Source organism: Pongo pygmaeus, chromosome 14 (genome assembly GCF_028885625.2).
Source record: "Pongo pygmaeus isolate AG05252 chromosome 14, NHGRI_mPonPyg2-v2.0_pri, whole genome shotgun sequence".
Classification (NCBI taxonomy): domain Eukaryota; kingdom Metazoa; phylum Chordata; class Mammalia; order Primates; family Hominidae; genus Pongo; species Pongo pygmaeus.
The window spans coordinates 85,084,913-85,103,833 of record NC_072387.2 but is presented as its reverse complement, the minus strand read 5'-3'; the positions used below and the strand labels follow the sequence as shown (position 1 = coordinate 85,103,833).

The following is an 18,921-nucleotide window of genomic DNA, read 5'->3' as shown; positions in this document are numbered from 1 at the left end:
TTTTGTCTTACAGTTCTGGATGCTAGAAGTCCAAAATCAAGGTGTTAGCAAAGCCACGCTCCCTATGAAATCTATGATTTGCCAGCAATCATAGGTGTTCTCTGGCTTGTAGATGCATCACTCCAATCCTGTCTTTATATGGCATTCTTCCTGTGTGTCTGTGTTTTCACAGGCCATCTTTTTAGAAGGACGCCAGTCATATTAAGATTAGGGGCCCTCCCTTACCCCAGTATGAGCTCATTATAACTAGTTATATCATCTCCAACACCTCTATTCCCAAATAAGGTCACTCTCTAAGGTACTGGGGTTTAGGACTTCAATATATTTATTTTGGGGGGGGGGGCACAATTCAACCTATAGCACTATCCCATCAAAGACCCAATTCTAGAATTTATTATTTTTCACAATGGAAATTTTGTTCATTCATTTCTTTAAAAAACCTTTGATCTCCTATATGTATCAGTCACTATGCTAGATGCTGTGAACACAAAAATGGCTAGTATGACAAGTCTGGCTCGGATTATTCATTCTTCTTCTGGAAGTGTCAACTAAGGCTTCTAACATCCTCCTCTTCAAGGAATCCTTAGAGGTCAGTCTTCATAGTTCCCCTACAACTGCTCATGGACGTGCAACAAATGTCACAGTCCACTGTAATGCTCTGTGGCACATTTATTACGTGGTGCTTTCTTGCTTGTTTGCTAATTTATTTGCCTTGTCTCCCCTCCTTCACTAGAATGTAAACTCTTTGAGGTCATGGTTTGTGACTCCTTTGTTCCTCTGATACACAGTTGTAAACTAGAAAAATCTTCAACCTAGTAGGCATTCAATTATTTATTTGAAAAACATTCTTTGACTATCTGCATGTCAGACTAGCTGTATATTACCCTTTTAGTCCTCATAACAACCCTTCCAGGCATCTGCTGGAGCCCTAATTCATACTTGGAATTAAGGCTTTGAGAAGTTTTAATATAACCATCCTGACAAACAGGCATCAGAAGGAGTCAAGTGAGGCATGATGACAACTTTAAACCAACTGAGCTTAGCCCAATTCTGCAGCTGTGGTCACTCTTATGCTCCTATAGCCAATCGAAAATGCTCAGTGTCCTGTATTCGAAAAATAGTCCTATTTAATATACCAGAAATACAGTTCACTTTAATTTCTAAAGATAAAATCTAAACTAGATAGAATTTCTGATGCTTGAAATAGAAATACTTGGAGAGATCTTTGAATTTAAAAATAAAATACATTTGTGCTTTCATATAATCATACAATCAGGAAATTGAATAAAACCTCCACTGGCCAACAACAACAAACCACTACAATTCGAGCATTCCAAATATGCAGGGTGTTTGAGATCAAAGTCTAATTTGCTTTAAAATGCATGTAATTGATCCAAGAAATGACAATTTTAAATTAAAGCAATAAGCTATTTAATTCAAGCCATTTGTTTTCAATGCTATTGAAATTTACTATTAAAAGTATATTATATAATAATAAGATACTTTATAAGTCATTTTTATATAAAGCTTATTTGTTTTATTAAACTGAATATTTCCTCCTAGAAAGCGCAGTGGCTCATGCCTGTAATTCCAGCACTTTGGGAGGCTGAGGCGGGCAAATCCCGAGGTCAGGAGATCAAGACCATCCGGGCCAACGTGAAACCCCGTCTCTACTAAAAAAAAATACCAAAAAAAAAAAAAATTAGCTGGGTGTGGTGCCGTGCGCCTGTAGTCCCAGCTACTCAGGAAGCTGAGGCAGGGGAATCACTTGAACCCAGAAGGCGGAGTTTGCAGGGAGCCAAGATCGCCCCACTGCTCTCCAGCCTAGCGACAGAGTAAGACTCCATCTCAAAAAAATTTTAAAAAAGACTTCAAAAACTAAATTTTTTTCATTTTATTCCTTAAATAACAAACCTCTTCTGACTCACTTTATTACTAGTAGAAAATTGTGTGTGTGTGTGTGTGTATACGTATACATATACACACAGAACCGACCAATCTTAGGTGTTCTCCCATTTTTGGAAAGGGCTCACAAGCTCCAGGGTCCTACAAACCTTCCCTCTCCTCCTGAAGAGGGGATGAGTAGGGGTGGGACAAATAGAGTCACAGCATGAGAATGATTTTTAGAAAAGTACAGATAAAACTTAGGTAGAAATATTTAAATTGTACAGCTCTGTATGTATACACACACACACACACACACACACACACACATAATTTTTTTTTTTTTGAGACAGAGTCTCGCTCTGTCGCCCAGGCTGGAGTTCGGTGGCGTGATCTCGGCTCACTGCAAGCTCCACCTCCCGGGTTCACACCATTCTCCTGCCTCAGCCTCCTCAGCAACTGGGACTACAGGCACACGCAGTCACGCCTGGCTAATTTTTGTATTTTTAGTAGAGACGGGGTTTCACCGTGTTAGCCAGGATGGTCTTGATCTCCTGACCTTGTGATCCGCCCGCCTTGGCCTCCCAAAGTGCTGGGATTAAAGGCGTGAGCCACCGCGCCCGGCCTATATAATTTGAAACCACTAAAATTATTAGGTCAGCTGTCTATTAATGATAGATATAGAATGGAGGCAACTTGGTAGGAAGGAAGGAATTAATATTTGAGCCCAGCTGCTCTGGGAACTTTATGTGTATTTTATTTTGAAATAAAATTATTAAAAACTTTTCATTCCTTCTCTCCTAGACAGATATTTTCTGAGAAGCACTCTGCAACCAACACCCTTATCAAGAATTTAATGACATTTTCATAACTTCTGCAAATCCAGAAATTTTGGTATTGCTAACTTTAATTACCCATGCCTTTAACATCTGTAAACACATGAGTGGTCAAACAGAAGTTTCCTGAATGCACTATAAACAGCATGAATAGTCTAAAAATAGTAAGGTTTGTGTTTACATTCTAACTATTAGTTATCTTAAACTTCAGAGTTTTCTGAAGTTGATTTAACTGACTCCTATCATTGCATTGATTTTTAAGGATTTCTAACATTTTAAAAATTATCCATTATTTGTATTTGATTGTAAATTATTCCCACAGACAGAGCCCCACACTATTATTGTCCTCTGAAATGTCTTACCCCGTCTGAGTAGCTACCTTGGGACAGTGTGGGGTATATTTTATACACAAAATCCTGATTTGAAAGTTAGAACCTACAGAACCATCACATTCATTTTATGGGTAATATCACTGTGGCAAAGAGAAAGACAGAGACTTGTGCAGCCTCACACAGGACTTTGGTGGGAAACCTATTACATGAAGTAACAGAGCTAGCAGGCCTTGACTATTTTGGAAATGTATTTAGGATCTGTGTGCTGGCTGAGGGTAATGCACAAGCATCATGTGGCAGAAACATAACAACTGGTGCACATCTCGCAGTCTGGGCCACCATTGTGGTAGCCAGCAAACAGCGCACACAGGGCTGAGCTTCAGAAGGTGACCCTGAACAAATGCCATTTGTGGAAGAAATAAGCCAAGAAAGGAAACATATGAAGTTTGAGGGCACAAACATCAAAACCAACAAACAATTAAAAAATAAAATAAAAGCCTCCAGGCAAAAGGGAAACAGAGAAAGGAACTACAGATAAAAGGAGGACATCACCAAACACACTTTGCTTCAACAAAAAAACCATAACCTAATTTCAATGGTAATTGCAGATACAAAAACCTGCCTATGCCCACTTCTTTACATTTCAAAGACAAATAAATTTGGTTGTGAAGATAATTTACTACTTACCAATCCTGCTATTGGTGTAGACAGTCTATTGATCTTCTTAATGACACCAGGTTTAAGCTTATTAATCAAACTGAAAGTAAACAAATAACAGATGCAATTACAAGATGCCAATATCAGTTTTTTTTTTAGCATTCTCAAAAATCACATATATAACTATTCCCTCCCCTCAATGTGTTATACAGAGAGCCAACAGCCCATCAGAAAGCAAATAACCAAGACATCAAGTCTAGAGACAAAGAAGAGCACCACACACAACGGTGAGTGGTTCTCCATAGTCTATATCCTTTACGTGTGGACACAGACCCACTTCTATATCCAAAGCCATCCTTCAAAGAGTTAGTTTCACATTAAAGAAAAGTAATATTTGGTTCTGTTTCAATTGCCAGTTTAAGAATCTCTTCATCATAATTTATCTCACTTCACCCAAAGAATACTATTTTCTACTAATAGTTTTCATTGATTGTTTTCTCAAACTGATCATTTTTAAAGGTAGCTTCAAAATCATATTATTTTGCCACATTTAAAAGGTGAGGTGGACTCATACAAATAGTCAACTAGTTTTTATTGGTAACTCATTCAAGTCCATAATTGATTGCTTTATTACCGCAGCAGAATGACTGGGCAAACATTAAATTCAATGTACCAGAACTCCCCCAAATTAACTAAGTTACCTCAGAATCTAGTATTTTAGATTAAACAGAACCGGTTTAAGTTAATATGAGAGACATTGTAAAGATATCTATGTCTCCCAACTCTATAAAAAAGAAACTCGGCTTTGACAACTGAAACTTGAGTACAATTTTGCTTCTAAATCTAGATTATTATAATTCTTTTTTCTTGATTTGTTCACTGACACTGTGCCAGGTCATGTAGAAATTTAATACTATAAAAATGCTTTTCTATTAATGTTAGCTTGGTTAATCATTAATCACTGTCAGAGAACAGTATCTTGAAACTGATTTTCCTATTCAAAAACCCATCCACAAGAAATAATTTTTTATTCTGTAACAGAGCTCCAAAAAGAAAGCAAATAAAGGAGAAATCATTAAACATTCTTAATTTACTGGTCTCCTTAGCACAATGGGCAGCAAAAAAAAAAAAAAAAAAAAAAAAAAAATCTGAAGCCTGTGGAATGTCACTCCTTCAACATTCCAAAGACTTATATATACACTTGAGTTTGCTGGAAATAAAAAAAGACAAAAGTCTTGATTTAATAACCTACAGAATGTTGTTCAACAGGATTCAAAATTATAAAACAGTGGCTTATGAAGATCTAGTTTGGTGAACAAAGATGTTTTTCTGTTTTCATCGTTTCTACACACAAAGATCATTAGGCAAGTTAGTTAATATAGTTAATAATACCATTCTCTCAACTCAATTTCCTAGAACAATTATTCCATGATACCTAATTTCTGATTTGTACACAGAAAGCCAAGTAAAAGCAAAGCTTTCTCCCTTCATGTCTACGTGATTTTTTTCTTAATCACTAGCTGAGGAGCCAGAAAAGAATTAAGTTTATAAGAAATAACAACTGCAAATTAATTCTTCTAGTTGTTCCCTATTAACAAGGTATTTCTATATTTCTGTTACTGGTGGCATTCTTGCAATGCATAGAAGAACTAGTAACTGCAGCATTACTGAATAGGAACATAATTCTGGAAAGTATAAATCAAGAAATTATTTGCAGTTTGTGACCACTAGCTCAGCACTGACTTATAGTAACTTGTATTTTGAAATTTGATCTTTAAATGACATAAATTAGAGGCCATTATGAGCTGAGGCAACATATAAAATGTCAGGAAAGTCTGGCAGGAGGAAGAGTATCATAAATTTCTGCTCTACCTATTTGAGTCACTGGTGACTTTGGCCAGGTCATTCAGTTAACCTGTTCATATCACATACCATTTTTATATTACAGGTTTCATAAGAGAAAGTACATTTTAAAAAAATACAGTTTCTGGAATTAATAATAGCACAACCTACTCTCAATTTGGTCAGCCAAGGGAAGTAAGAGATACAGGTAAAGGAAATAGAAAAGATAAATGATGTCTCCCAATAATGAGTTAATTAACACTTCCCTCATCAGAAGGTTCAAAGCTATTACTTAGAAGCGACAGACATACAATGGATTAGCATTCCTTTTCCACCCTAAACTTTCAAGTACATGTGCAAACACGGAAATAAGCTGAGGAAAAAACAATACTCTGAATAACACACAAAGTAGCCTCTAAAAAATTGAGTCACTAAAGGAAAACGCTGTTTTATTTTGTCAGTAGTTACAATTCTAAGGACTACAAGATGGAGAAAAGACACATATAGTCTTGGCAAATACTGAACACCCAATTAAATTTTGAATCATCAAAAATTATTTTCATATGCAATTAAAGGAAAACCTTTTAGAATAATTCTTCTAAGGAGAAAAACAATGGGTCTCATAAAATCTAAACTTCTGTGAAATTTAAGTCTGCCTAGAGGAATAGGGGCATAGCCTTATGTCAAATCAAAAACAAGTATCGTCTATGGAAATACTCTCTTCTACAAATAGAACTTCTTTGCATAATAATCAATCTTCGATCACACATATGGAATTCCTAAGGTAACACTGGCTTCGGGTAACTGATTCTGTTCAAGATTCAGATAACATAATAACCTTCCAGATACCTCTATGTACTAGGATCTAGAATCAGTCAAGGAGCCATTTTTTCAGCCTGTATTCCCTTGTTCCATCGCTCTAGCCCTAGGTGGAATTCTCTCTCTCTTCCCCCAAGAGGCTCTTTCCTTAGGCCAGAGCCTAAACCTGGTTATGTGCTTGGTTAGTACATCAGAGGCTTGCTCTTTTGGTAGGATTAAAACCAGAAGGAAGCACCTAGTAATCTGACACCTCCCAAGTCAGAGCATTCACAGGTTAAGTCCTGCAGTTTCTCTCCTTCTCCTTCAGCTCATCCCTTGCTGGGATCTGAATGTTGGAATTCCTCCCAAAACGCATACTTTGAAATCCTAACCCTGAAAGTAACAGTACTAGGAGGTGGAGCCCCTGGAAGGTGATTAGGTCATGAGAGTAGAACCCTCATGAATGGGATTAGGTCCCTCATAAAAGAGGCTCCTGAAAGCTGCCTTGCCCCTTCCCCCACAAGAGGTTACAGTGAGAAGTCTGTCTATGAAGGAAGCAGGTCCTCACTATATGCCAAATATGCCAGTGCCTTGATCTTGGACTTCCCAGCCTCCAGAACTGTGATAAATCAATTTCTATTGTTTATAAACTACCTAATTTATGGTATCTTGACATAGCAGCAGCCCAAACAGACTAAGACATCTGTCAAGTTGCCTCCTTCCTTTTCTTCTCACTCCCCTCCCTCACTCTCAAATTGTCCACTCCCTTCAAAGGAGTTGCACAATGACAGATACTAGAGAGCTGGCTCTGTTCAAAAGCCTTGTCAGTGAATATAACCCACTCTAAATATAACTCAATTCAGAAAACTGTACATAAAGTTCAATATAATGTCTGGCTCAGTTATAAAAGCTTTAGTGAGAACTAGAATTTGAGGCTTTATTTCTAATAGTGTCCAAAAACTAGTTCTAAATGCCAAATCTCATTTTTCCCTTTATCAGAAAGCTTTTCAGCTGAGGTACAAAATTTATGGACACCTTTTGAGCTCCTATTTCCAAAGATTTTCACAATGAACAAGGAAGATGACATTGAACAACATATCAATACACTGAATGAACTTTTTAACCTGTGAATTATTTTATTAGTCATTCACACATACATATTTCTAATATCTGTCACATACATTTTCTAAATATATATCCTCACATTATCAAACTTCTATTAGTAACTAAAGTTTTAAAGATATAATCTTTAATTATATCTTTATTTCATAATTATATATTCTAATTATATAAAGAAATATATCACTTTCTTTAATTTTGTTCACAAATTAAAGAGCAATGATGATTTTGGGGTTTTTTTAATCTTTTATTTTTTTATTTCAGTAGATTTCTGGGGAACAGGTGGTGTTTGGTTACATGAATGAGTTCTTTAGTAGTGATTTCTAAGATTTTGGTGCACTCATCACTTGAGGCGTATCCACTGTATGCAATATGTAGTCTTTTATCCCTCACCACTCCCCACTCCTTCCCCCGAGTCCCCAAAGTCCAATGTATCATTCTTATGCCTTTGCATCCTCATAGCTTAGCTCCCACTTTTGAGTGAGAACATACAATATTTGGTTTTTCATTCCTGAGTTACTTCACTTAGAATAATGATCTCCCATTCCGTCCAGGTTGCTGCAAATGCCATTTCGTTCCTTTTTATGGCTGAGTAGTATTCCATGGTATATGTATACATACACCACATTTTCTTTATCCACTCATTGATTGATGGGCATTTGGGCTGGTTCCATATTCTTGCAAGTGCAAATTGTGCTGCTACAAACATGGGTGTGCAAGTATCTTTTTCATATAATGACTTATTTTCCTCTGGTAGATACCTAGTAATGGCAGATCTTTAAGGAATCTCCACACTGATTTCCATAGTGGCTGTACTAGTTTACATTCCCACCAGCAGTGTAAAACTCTTCCCTTTTCACTGCATCCACACCAACAACTATCTTTTTTTTTATTTTTTGATTATGGTCACTCTTGCAGGAGTGAGGTGGTACTACATTGCGGTTTTGATTTGCATTTCCCTGATTATTAGTGATGTTGTACATTTTTCCATATGCTTTTTGGCCATTTGTATATCTTCTTTTGAGAGTTGTCTATTTATGTCCTTAGCCCACTTTTGATGGGATTGTTTTTTTCTTGCTGATTTGAGTTCCCTGTAGATTACAGACATCAGTCCTTTGTCAGATGTATAGATTGCGAATTTTCTCCCACTCTGTGGGTTGTCTGTTTACTCTGCTGATTATTTCTTTTGCTGTGCAGAAGTTTTTTAATTTAATTAAGTCCCATCTATTTATCTTTGTTGGATTTGCCTTTGGGTTCTTGGTCATGAAGTCTTTGCCTAAGCCAATGTCTAGAAGGGCTTTTTCAATATTATCTTCCAGAATCTTTATGGTCTCAGGTCTCAGATTTAAGTCTTTGATCCATCTTTAGTTGATTTTTGTATAAGGTGAGAGATGAGGATCCAGTTTCATTCTTCTACATGTGGCTTGCCAATTATCCCAACACCATTTGTTGAATAGGGTGTCCTTTCCCCACTTTATGTTTTTGTTTGCTTTGTGGAAGAGCAGTTGGCTGTAAATACTTGGCTTTATTTCTGGGTTCTTTATTCTGTTCTATTGGTCTATGTGCCTATTTTAAACAATGATTTTTGTTTTATCCACTATATGGCATTAATGCATTTGCTTACTTTTCCTCTAACACAAATTCTGCTCATTAAGCATTTTAATGTGTATTAAATATGGCAATGTGCTGGGATCAGCAGCAGAGCAATCAGACAGTCCAGCTACCAGAGGCACAGACAACCCTCTCCCTTTCCAAACAGCATCGCCTAGCACTTAGCAAAAAAAAAAAAAAAAAAACCTGGAATTTCATAGGTGCTTTACAAATATTTATTAAAATCCACTGCCCAGTTTTTAATGCAGAAACATTTCTGTGAAATATGAAACAAATTCTTCAAACTCTCTATCTTCTTTATAAAGAAATTTTTAAACATTTTACCTCTGCTTTCAAATGCTAGAAATTGTTTATTGCTCTTACCAACAACACTCCTCCCTAGTATTTTTTTGTTGCCAGAAAAGTCAAACCTTGATATTCTCTACTTATTGTCAACGTTGATCAAAAGAGTAAACTATCAGATACATTAACTTGGACTGGTTATCTTAATTAAGTATATGCCTTACTAAAATTTTAAATTAATAACTTTTATTTAAATTCATAAGCTGCAATATTTTAAGTAATCATATGCCCATGAGTAAAATAACCAGTATATATAATTTAAAAGTCTAAAAGCATTCAATATAAATATTTATGTTCACTTTAATATTTTCAAAGATTGCTAGCAAAATTGGTGTTAAGTTTAATTTCTAGAATTTCTATGGTAGTAATTTTGAATACTGCTGAATTACCTACAACACACAGTAAAAGTTAACAGTAAATGCTAAGATGGGAAAGTATGTGCAACAGCAATGTCAGTACCAATGTAATTTATAGTCATCACTTTCTTATGATGGAACTTTATTTGATAGCCTCACTGTTCTGCTTGAAGCATCCTGAAGTAAGTCTAGCAAAGCTTGGGTAGTCTCAGGGCAGATACCTCTTATTCTGAGACCCTCAATAATTATAGCACTAATGGGTTTCACTGAGTAGTAGAAAATTTCCCAAAGTCACATCAAAGGCAAAGGGCATTTAGACACAGACCTTACACCCTTCACAACAATGAACTCAAAGTGGATCACAGACCTAAATATAAAACCAAAAACTATTAAAACTCCTAGAAGAAAACATAGGGGGAAGTCTAGAGACTTTAGGTTTGACAATGACTTTTTAGATAAGACACAAAAAGCACAATTCATAACAGAAATAATTGACACGCTGGACTTCATTAAAATTAAAAATATCTGCTTTGTGAAAGACACCGTCTAGGGAATAAAAAGACAAGCCACAGACTGAGAGAAAATATCTGTAAAAGACATATCTGAAAAGGGACTCTTATCTAAAATATACAAGGAACTCTTAAAAAGTCAACAATAAGAAAATCTGATTAAAAAATGGGCCAAAGACCTTAACAGACACCTCACTAAGGAAGACACGCAGATGACAAATAAGCATATGAAAAGATGCTCCACATCATATGTTATCAGGGACATGTAAATTAAAACAATAAGATACCACTACACATTTATTAGAATGGTCAAAATTCAGAACATGGACAACACCAAATGCTGACAAGGACGTGGAACAACAAAAACTCTCATTCTCTGCTGGTAGAAATGCAAAATGGTACAGATATTTTGAAAGAGTTTGGCAGTTTCTTACAAAACTAAATATACTCTTACCATATGATCCAGCAATCATGTTCCTTGGTATTTACCAAAAGGAGCTAAAAATTTACATTTACACAAAAAATTGCACACAGATTGTATTAGTCCGTTTTCACACTGCTATTAAGAACTACCTGAGACTAGGTAATTTATGAAGAAAAGAGGTTTAATTAACTCAAAATTCCACAGGCTTAACAGGAGGCATGACTGGGAGGCCTCAGGAAATGTACAATCATGATGGAAGGCGAAGGGGAAGCAAGCGGGTCCTACCGTGGCAGAAAAGGACAGACAGCAAGTGAAGGGGGAAGTGCCACACACTTTTAAAACATCAGGTCTCATGAGAACTCACTCACTATCACGAGAACAGCATGGGGGAAACCCGCCCCCATGATCTAATCACCTCCCCCCAGGTCCCTCCCCCAACACTGGGAATTACAATTTGACATGAGATTTGGATGGGACACAGGGCCAAACCATATCATGGATGTTTATAGCAGTTTTATTCATAATTGCCAAAACTGGGAAGTAACCAAGATGGCCTTCATTTTGATGAATGAATAAACAAACTGTGGAACCTCCAGAGAGCGGCATGTTATTCAGCACTAAAAAGACAGGAGCTGGCTGGGTGCAGTGGCTCACGCCTATAATCCCAGCACTTTTGGAGGCCGAGGCGGGCAGATCACTTGAGGTCAGGAGTTCGAGACCAGCCTGGCCAACATGGTGAAACCCTGTCTCTACTAAAAATACAAAAATTAGCCAGGCGTGGTGGTGCGTGCCTGTAGTCCCAGCTACTCGGGAGGCTGAGGCAGGAGAATCGCTTGAACCCAGGAGGCGGAGGTTGCAGTAAGCCGAGATCGTGCCATTGCACTCCAGCCTGGGGGACAAGAGCGAGACTCCATCTCAAAAAAAAAAAGAGAGACATGAGCTATCAAACCATAAAAAGACATGGAAGTAAGTGCATATTACTCAGTGAAAGAAGCCAATCTGAAAAGGCTACACACTGCATGGGTCCAACTATGTGACATTCCGGAAAAGGCAAAATAGTAAAGACAGTAAAGATCGGTGGTTTCCAGGGATTAGAGGTAAGGGAGGGATGAATAGGAGGAGCGCAGAGGATTTCTACAGCAGTGAAACAATTCTGGATGATACTATAATGATGGGTACATGTCATCACACATTTATCCAAAACCATACAACGTACAACACCAAGAATGAACCCTAATGTAAACAATGGACTCTGGGTGATGATGATGTGTCAATGTAGGTCCATCATTTGTAACCATTGTACCCCTCTGGTGGGGGACGTTGATAATGGGGGAGGCTGTGCATGTGTAGGGGCATGGAGAATATGGGATCTTTCTGTACCTTCCCCTCAGTTTTTCTGTGAACCCAAAACTGTTCTTTTAAAAAGTCTTCAAAACAAAAACAACAGAAAGCAAAAGGAATCTAACGGAGGGACCTGGCTTCCTGTACTATTTAACTACGAAGTAATGTTACTAAATTCATCTCAATCCCTCAGGTAAGTGAGAGTGATATATCAGTCTCTCTCCAGGATTTCAACCCTCAACTTTGAGGGCACAATATTAAAAAACTTCTGCAAAACTTGAAATGAGTCTTTAGAGTGTCTCTACCATAACTGAAGTGAATTTTTAAGTTCATGTTTGCCAAGCTGACTTTCAACTTGATATACTCTTTCTTTGAAACAAAAAATCTTGTTTTTGCTAGACATAGATATTACATCACAGGTGAAACGAACCATGATGCTTAAAAAGGCATGCAAATGCCAACCATAAAATACTGCCATTAAGTGAAAACAGATTAAAATTTTTACATTCATTTTTATGAACTTGAACCCTTGCACCATTGTTTGCCTATTGCTGGGCTATCACATAACATGGAAACTTCAAAGCTTATATTACTTGAAAGTGAAGAGAAACAGTTTTCACTAAATTTCCAAAGGCTATAAAAACAGATCAGGATTAATGGTGTTGGCATGCTGGAGCACTGTATGTAAGCAACTGTCCTCCTCAGGAAATTCAAAACCAGAAACACCTCTAAGAAAAAAAGCCTTTCCCACTACATGAAAGCCTCTGGGCTTCCCATGGAGCACTGCATGGAAGCCCGAGGGGGCCTACCCATGTCACTGGCACTCCATGTGTGGGTGGAGAGCTCCAACTCCAACAAAAAAGATAGAGCTCTCTTGGCAGGAATGACAAGTGACAAAGTTCTCTATCTTACCCCGTGCCTTAAAATGATCATCTGAGTGTCCCACAGTAAACAGTAGTATTTGTAAAAATAAAAAAACATATATTTTTCTACTGAATATGTATATATATATCTTTAATAAATTATTACAGTATTTTTAGGCAGATACTGTTGTAGTCACATGGCTGATACAAATAGGAACACCAATAGGGGTTAATATCTTGCTCCTGTCTTTCCAAGCTACAAGAAAGGAAAAAGTAGACCTGGTGACAGTGAGAGAAGAGTTGTGTTTTTTTGTTTGTGGTTTTTTTTTTTTTTTTTTTTTTGAGATGGAGTCTTGCTCTGTTGCCCAGGCTGGAGTGCAGCGGTACCATCTCCACTCATTGCAAGCTCTGCCTCCCAGGTTCACGCCATTCTCCTGCCTCAGCCTCCTGAGTAGCTGGGACTACAGGCGCCCGCCACTACGCCCGGCTAATTTTTTGTATTTTTAGTAGAGACAGGGTTTCGCCATGTTAGCCAGGATGGTCTTAATCTCCTGACCTCATGATCCGCCCGCCTCAGCCTCCCAAAGTGCAGGGATTACAGGCGTGAGCCACCGCACCCGGCCGAGAAGGGTGTTCTTACTGTGAGTCATGTGTTCAAAAAGGCATAAACTTCTGATGCATGGCTGACTGTGGCAGAGACTTGGGATCATTCCAGGGATGGGAGGTACAGACTGACTAACCAGTGACACACCCAATCAGACTAACGTCAAGCAAATCTTCTTCCTTCATCAGAGAAAAAAAAAAAAAAGAGTGTTTTCATTTGAATATTTCCAAGATTGTCATCATAAGATGAGTAACTGGGAAATTACAGATATCATTAGCTGTTTATGTCTCAATCAAATATGTTTGGAAAAGAGGAATAATTCTGCTAGAACCCAGAGCAATACAAGATAACGGACATTGATGAAGTGATACATCTTTTATATTTTTAAAATATATATAATAAGGCAGTCCACATGAACACTAAGAAATGCTGAAGAAAGAAGACAGATTAATGAATACTATTAATAAAATTCATAGCACATTATAACAAGGAACTAAAATCACCTTATAAAAACTTGTCAATCCTTTTATTAATTAGAAAAGCAAAAATATCAGACAGTGTTCCCATCTCACTGTTTAGTAAAACCAAGAGAGACTACAATCATAGACTTTCATCAAGGGAGTATTCCTTGATGAAATCCCAACTCACTAGATGCCACAGTCAAACTAAACAACACTAAAATGACTAACATGAAGATACTAACTTCAAAAGTCAATCAGATTAAAAGGCAATGAACACATATAACTATCCTCATTACTCAAATGTATATCTTGTCTGAAACGTCAATGCATGGTTTATCCCCACTTTAGACTATCTGAAATGTCAGTACACTTCCAATTGGGTGAAAGCTATAATAAGCCATTCGAACTTTTGACTTTGATATTTCAGAACACCAGTTCAAAAGGAAAGAGTACTACCAATGGATTTTTTTTAAATTGCTGAAATTACTGGATGAAATATTAAGAAAACTCTTTAATGGTGGTAATGAATGAGAATGCCTAGAGGTTTCTAATAGGCAACAGTCAGAACCTGTATTTCACAAGAAATATGATTCTGGCAGTGAGCCAGATAGAAGTCAGCCTTTTCCTGTACGAAAATGAATTCAGGTTTTAAAAATATCCTAATCATATTTTAGCTCAAACTTGGGATCTCTAGTGGGTAAAATATCCTCAAAGACAGATAGCTTACTATATTTACCATTAATTAAAAAGTCAGGGCTTGTAAGACCAGATCTCCGAACAGCTGACTTTGTTTTCCTCTCAGGCATTATATATAACACAGGTGGATGTGGCCACAAAGAGCAGTGCCTGCTTAATCATTTCAGAGTGTAACCAGCCAGGCTTTCCTCAGTTACAGGTTTCATACTAAATATAGTTATCTGGACTTTTTATTCATTAACACCACAGCTTTTAGATGAATGTGTCGTCATTAACCAGTGACTATAAACAATGTGATTCACAATTTAGAGAAAGATTTTTTAATAAAAATATTATGCAGGACTTTGATGTCCCACAGTAAATTACAATTGCTGATTACCATGGCTTCAGATTTACTTAAGCTACTTTTGGGAAACATTAATTTAAAGAATACTGGATACTAACAGACTGATTAGACTTATGTGGCAATGCACAAAATCCAAATCAGAAAAATTCCAATTAGAAAACAATATTAGAATGAGCATTGGAAGTCTAAGAATTAAAATGACTTTTTAAAAAACCAATATATCTCTAAACATTCATCCAAATGTTTGCTGTTGCCATTAAGGTAGAAATTACATATTTATTCTAACCTATACTGCTTGTGCTCACAGTAGTTTTTCATCAACTCTGAATATCCTCCCTGGTCACACTATGCTGATCTTTTCAGGTTGGGTATAGCTTTTGGAAATCACTTCTAATCATTCAGAGCCCAGGCTGGTACATAAGTTGCATTTTAAATCAAAACCTGGTTGTCATTCTCAAACATGTTTAATGATCTATTTATGGGGTCAATGCCCCAAAAGTGGGACCCCCTAAAATATTATGGGCAATAGTTCATTACTGGAAATATACAACCTACAAAGTTACTTCTTTGAAAGATCATATATTTGAGATATATGCTTTTGTAAATCTAAAAAGAAACTCCATGCTTCATAGGCACACTTCCTTGTGGGCACAAACCTACCCAATTACTATTTAGACTTGTGGGGTATATGGTTGATGGCTTTTTTTTTACTGCAAACATTTAAATAATAGCTAAAGTAGTTTGCAGGTCACACGCCTCTTTCTAATAGGCAATGTTTCCCCTCCATCTTCTAAACATTACTAGAGTACATTTAAATCATATTGTCTTCAAATTAAGATAAAGTAACTTCCCATTAGTGACCAGTTGGGCTGTGTGGTCTACTTAAATTAGTTTAAACACTATTTGACTGCTGGTACCCAGGCAAACAGGGTCTGGAGTAGACCTCTAGCAAACTCCAACAGACCTGCAGCTGAGGGTCCTGTCTGTTAGAAGGAAAACTAACAAACAGAAAGGACATCCACACCAAAAACCCATCTGTACATCGCCATCATCAAAGACCAAAAGTAGATAAAACCACAAAGATGGGGAAAAAACAGAGCAGTAAAACTGGAAACTCTAAAAAGCAGAGCGCCTCTCCTCCTCCAAAGGAACGCAGCTCCTCACCAGCAACGGAACAAAGCTGGACGGAGAATGACTGACGAGTTGAGAGAAGAAGGCTTCAGACGATCAAACTACTCCGAGCTACAGGAGGAAATTCAAGCCAAAGGCAAAGAAGTTGAAAATTTTGAAAAAAATTTAGACGAATGTATAACTAGAATAACCAATACAGAGAAGTGCTTAAAGGAGCTGATGGAGCTGAAAGCCAAGGCTCCAGAACTACGTGAAGAATGCAGAAGCCTCAGGAGCCAATGTGACTCATTGTCAAACTAATTGAAACACTATTCACATTCCAGTGAATGTGACATTGGAAGACGACAAGAAACACACTTTGAACTTTATTCCTGGCCCTTATTCACATGTCTGTCCTATACATGTCACCTATACATTAGGTGAAACCACATGAAATTGACACTTCTTTAGGTCACAAATGGTTAAATATCAGCAACTTCATATGGAACAAAATTAATATCATCTTAAGACAAAGAAGTTTGAACACCTGCCAACAGAGCTGACAAGATAGACTGTTATTTACATGCCCATCATCTAGCAGCAACTTGTATATGTACAAAGTTTGATCATTTATAAAAACCTTAAAATATATATTGTTGAACTCAGCAACTCTGTGCATTAGGCACATCAGATACCTTGATCTCTACTTTACCAATGAGAAAATAAGGTTCAAATGTTAAATCACTTGGTCAAATGTTCAAAGATGTGAAGTCACTTATTCAGAGGTCCAAAAGTAATGGAGCAAGAAATCTAACCTAGGCCCTTTGACTGCAGACCTTTTGCTGCAAACAACTCCTTCAAAAGGATAATCAAAATCTCTAAGTACTAGTGCATACACTCTCACTGCTTACATGTGGACAGATAGCATAAATACCTGTGTGATAAGTGTTTAGATTGAAGTAATTAAGTGCTTTCAAAAATGTGGGTGAGTACTCAAGTACATTCTTAGAATTTATTTGCTCGCTTCTGCAACCTCTACCTTCACCCAGGATTTCATCCTTACGCCTCACAGGCCTGCCTCTCCCTTATTCCCGAAGGTCATATACTTGGCTAACTGTACTATGCATCCACTGGGGAACAAAATATTACACTACACATACAATGTAGGCCTTATGCTATTAATCATGGTACTAGCCTATTTTACTTCTTTGTAAGCAAAGTCTGGGGTGTGGTTCTCAATGGTATCTGTTAATTGAATGAATGGTCCATAACTCAAATTGATTTTGGTAATGTAATGACTCCACTTAAAGCTTAAAGAAAAAATCTACCACTCCAATCATCATGATTTATTGATGAAGCAAAGATTATGTGTATTAACTTCCAAACCAGCAATTCTACCCATTAGAATATTCAGACTAAGAGATCGATGCTAACATGTCTTAAGGCTTCCTTCTCAATCACCCACCCCCTACTGGCCCACCATGCAATAGAATCTTTCTTGTTTACTAATTAAAAATAATATATATTTTACCAGTGCTATCTTTAGATACAGAGACTGATAACCCCTTCTTCCTACTGTCTCATACTGTGAGGTATCAATTTGCAGGGATCAAATCTCACCTGTGACCAAGAACACATATCTGTAACTACGGTGGCCATGGGAGGAGCCAAACACCTCATCACTCACACACACACACACATCTTTGCTTTTGAATTATTTTTTAAATACTTTAAATACTTACTCACACAGCAGAACACCGTTTTCCAGAGAGGCTCGAAAATCTTTTGTTTCAAAATTCTTCTCTGTTACTGCCTGAAAGACAGGTTTGGTTGTTAATTTTCTCTTAAGCAGGGATAGCACACAAGTCAAATTCAGTATTAGATTAATTAACATGCATTTAATGTTATACTTGAAGGATTTGCCTATATAGATTTTTATATCCTATAATCTGTTCCTTATAGGAATGTGTACTGTCTGTTTTATATTACAAAGAGATAGTTTAACCATTTTAGTATGACAAATATATGCAGGAAAAAATTTTGATGAGTGTTTTTGGTAATATAATCATTTTATTGGATGATACACAAAAGTTAAGAGCTAAATTTTCAACATATTTTATATATTTTTTAAAAACCTATGGGTGATCTATTTTACTAAGAATGAATAAAAACAGTGTAAGATAGAAACTCAAAATACCAATGACACTGAATACACATATCATTAATTTCAATTCCATCTTTATATTCCTCAAATTTCATTACAAAGCTAAACAGCAGAGGGCATGACATTTCTTAAACTTATTTATGAAATCATCCTAATTGATGTAAAGAGCCATTTATTGAAACATCCTAGGGAGAAGACTATTAAATCCTGGCACAGAGAGACAAAAGAAAGAGAGGTGAGATGGTGAATATTTTAAATAGACAATTCCCAACTTAAGGAATTACAGAGGAACAGGCACCTGCAGTTACCACCACCAATAATGTTGGTGAAACCTCTAGAGAAATATATAGATTATCTCTCTGAAGGGGGAGGTGGTTGGGATAGAAAAGGGGATTCCACAGGGAAAATAGTAGCAGAGAAAATGAAGGTCACAGTGGGAAAAAAGCTGCCGTAAGAACAACCCCTGGGACTGAGTCCCAGCTCAAGGGGAGGGCAGGGACCAACAGCAGTGACACCAGCTGTCCTGGAGATGCAGCCACCACGTAAGAGCAGGAGTAGTCCCTGCTCCACCTGCCACTTCAGAAAGAAATACATTTCTGATATCCTGAACTGGAAAGTCACCAATC

The 18,921-nt window shown here is 37.1% G+C and overlaps 1 protein-coding gene across 26 annotated transcripts in view; it reads right to left on the bottom strand.

The window, feature by feature from the left end:
• Positions 1-18,921, bottom strand: part of LMO7 (LIM domain 7) — a 239,179-nt gene that overhangs the window by 128,089 nt on the left and 92,169 nt on the right. For all 26 annotated transcript variants that reach the window (XM_063650951.1, XM_063650955.1, XM_063650961.1 and 23 more), the window contains 2 exons: positions 17,874-17,944; positions 3,740-3,809 (listed from right to left, as the gene is read on the bottom strand). In XM_063650951.1, the coding sequence (XP_063507021.1) occupies positions 3,740-3,809; positions 17,874-17,944 (141 nt within the window). Of the gene's footprint in view, positions 1-3,739; positions 3,810-17,873; positions 17,945-18,921 lie in introns of those variants that run through there.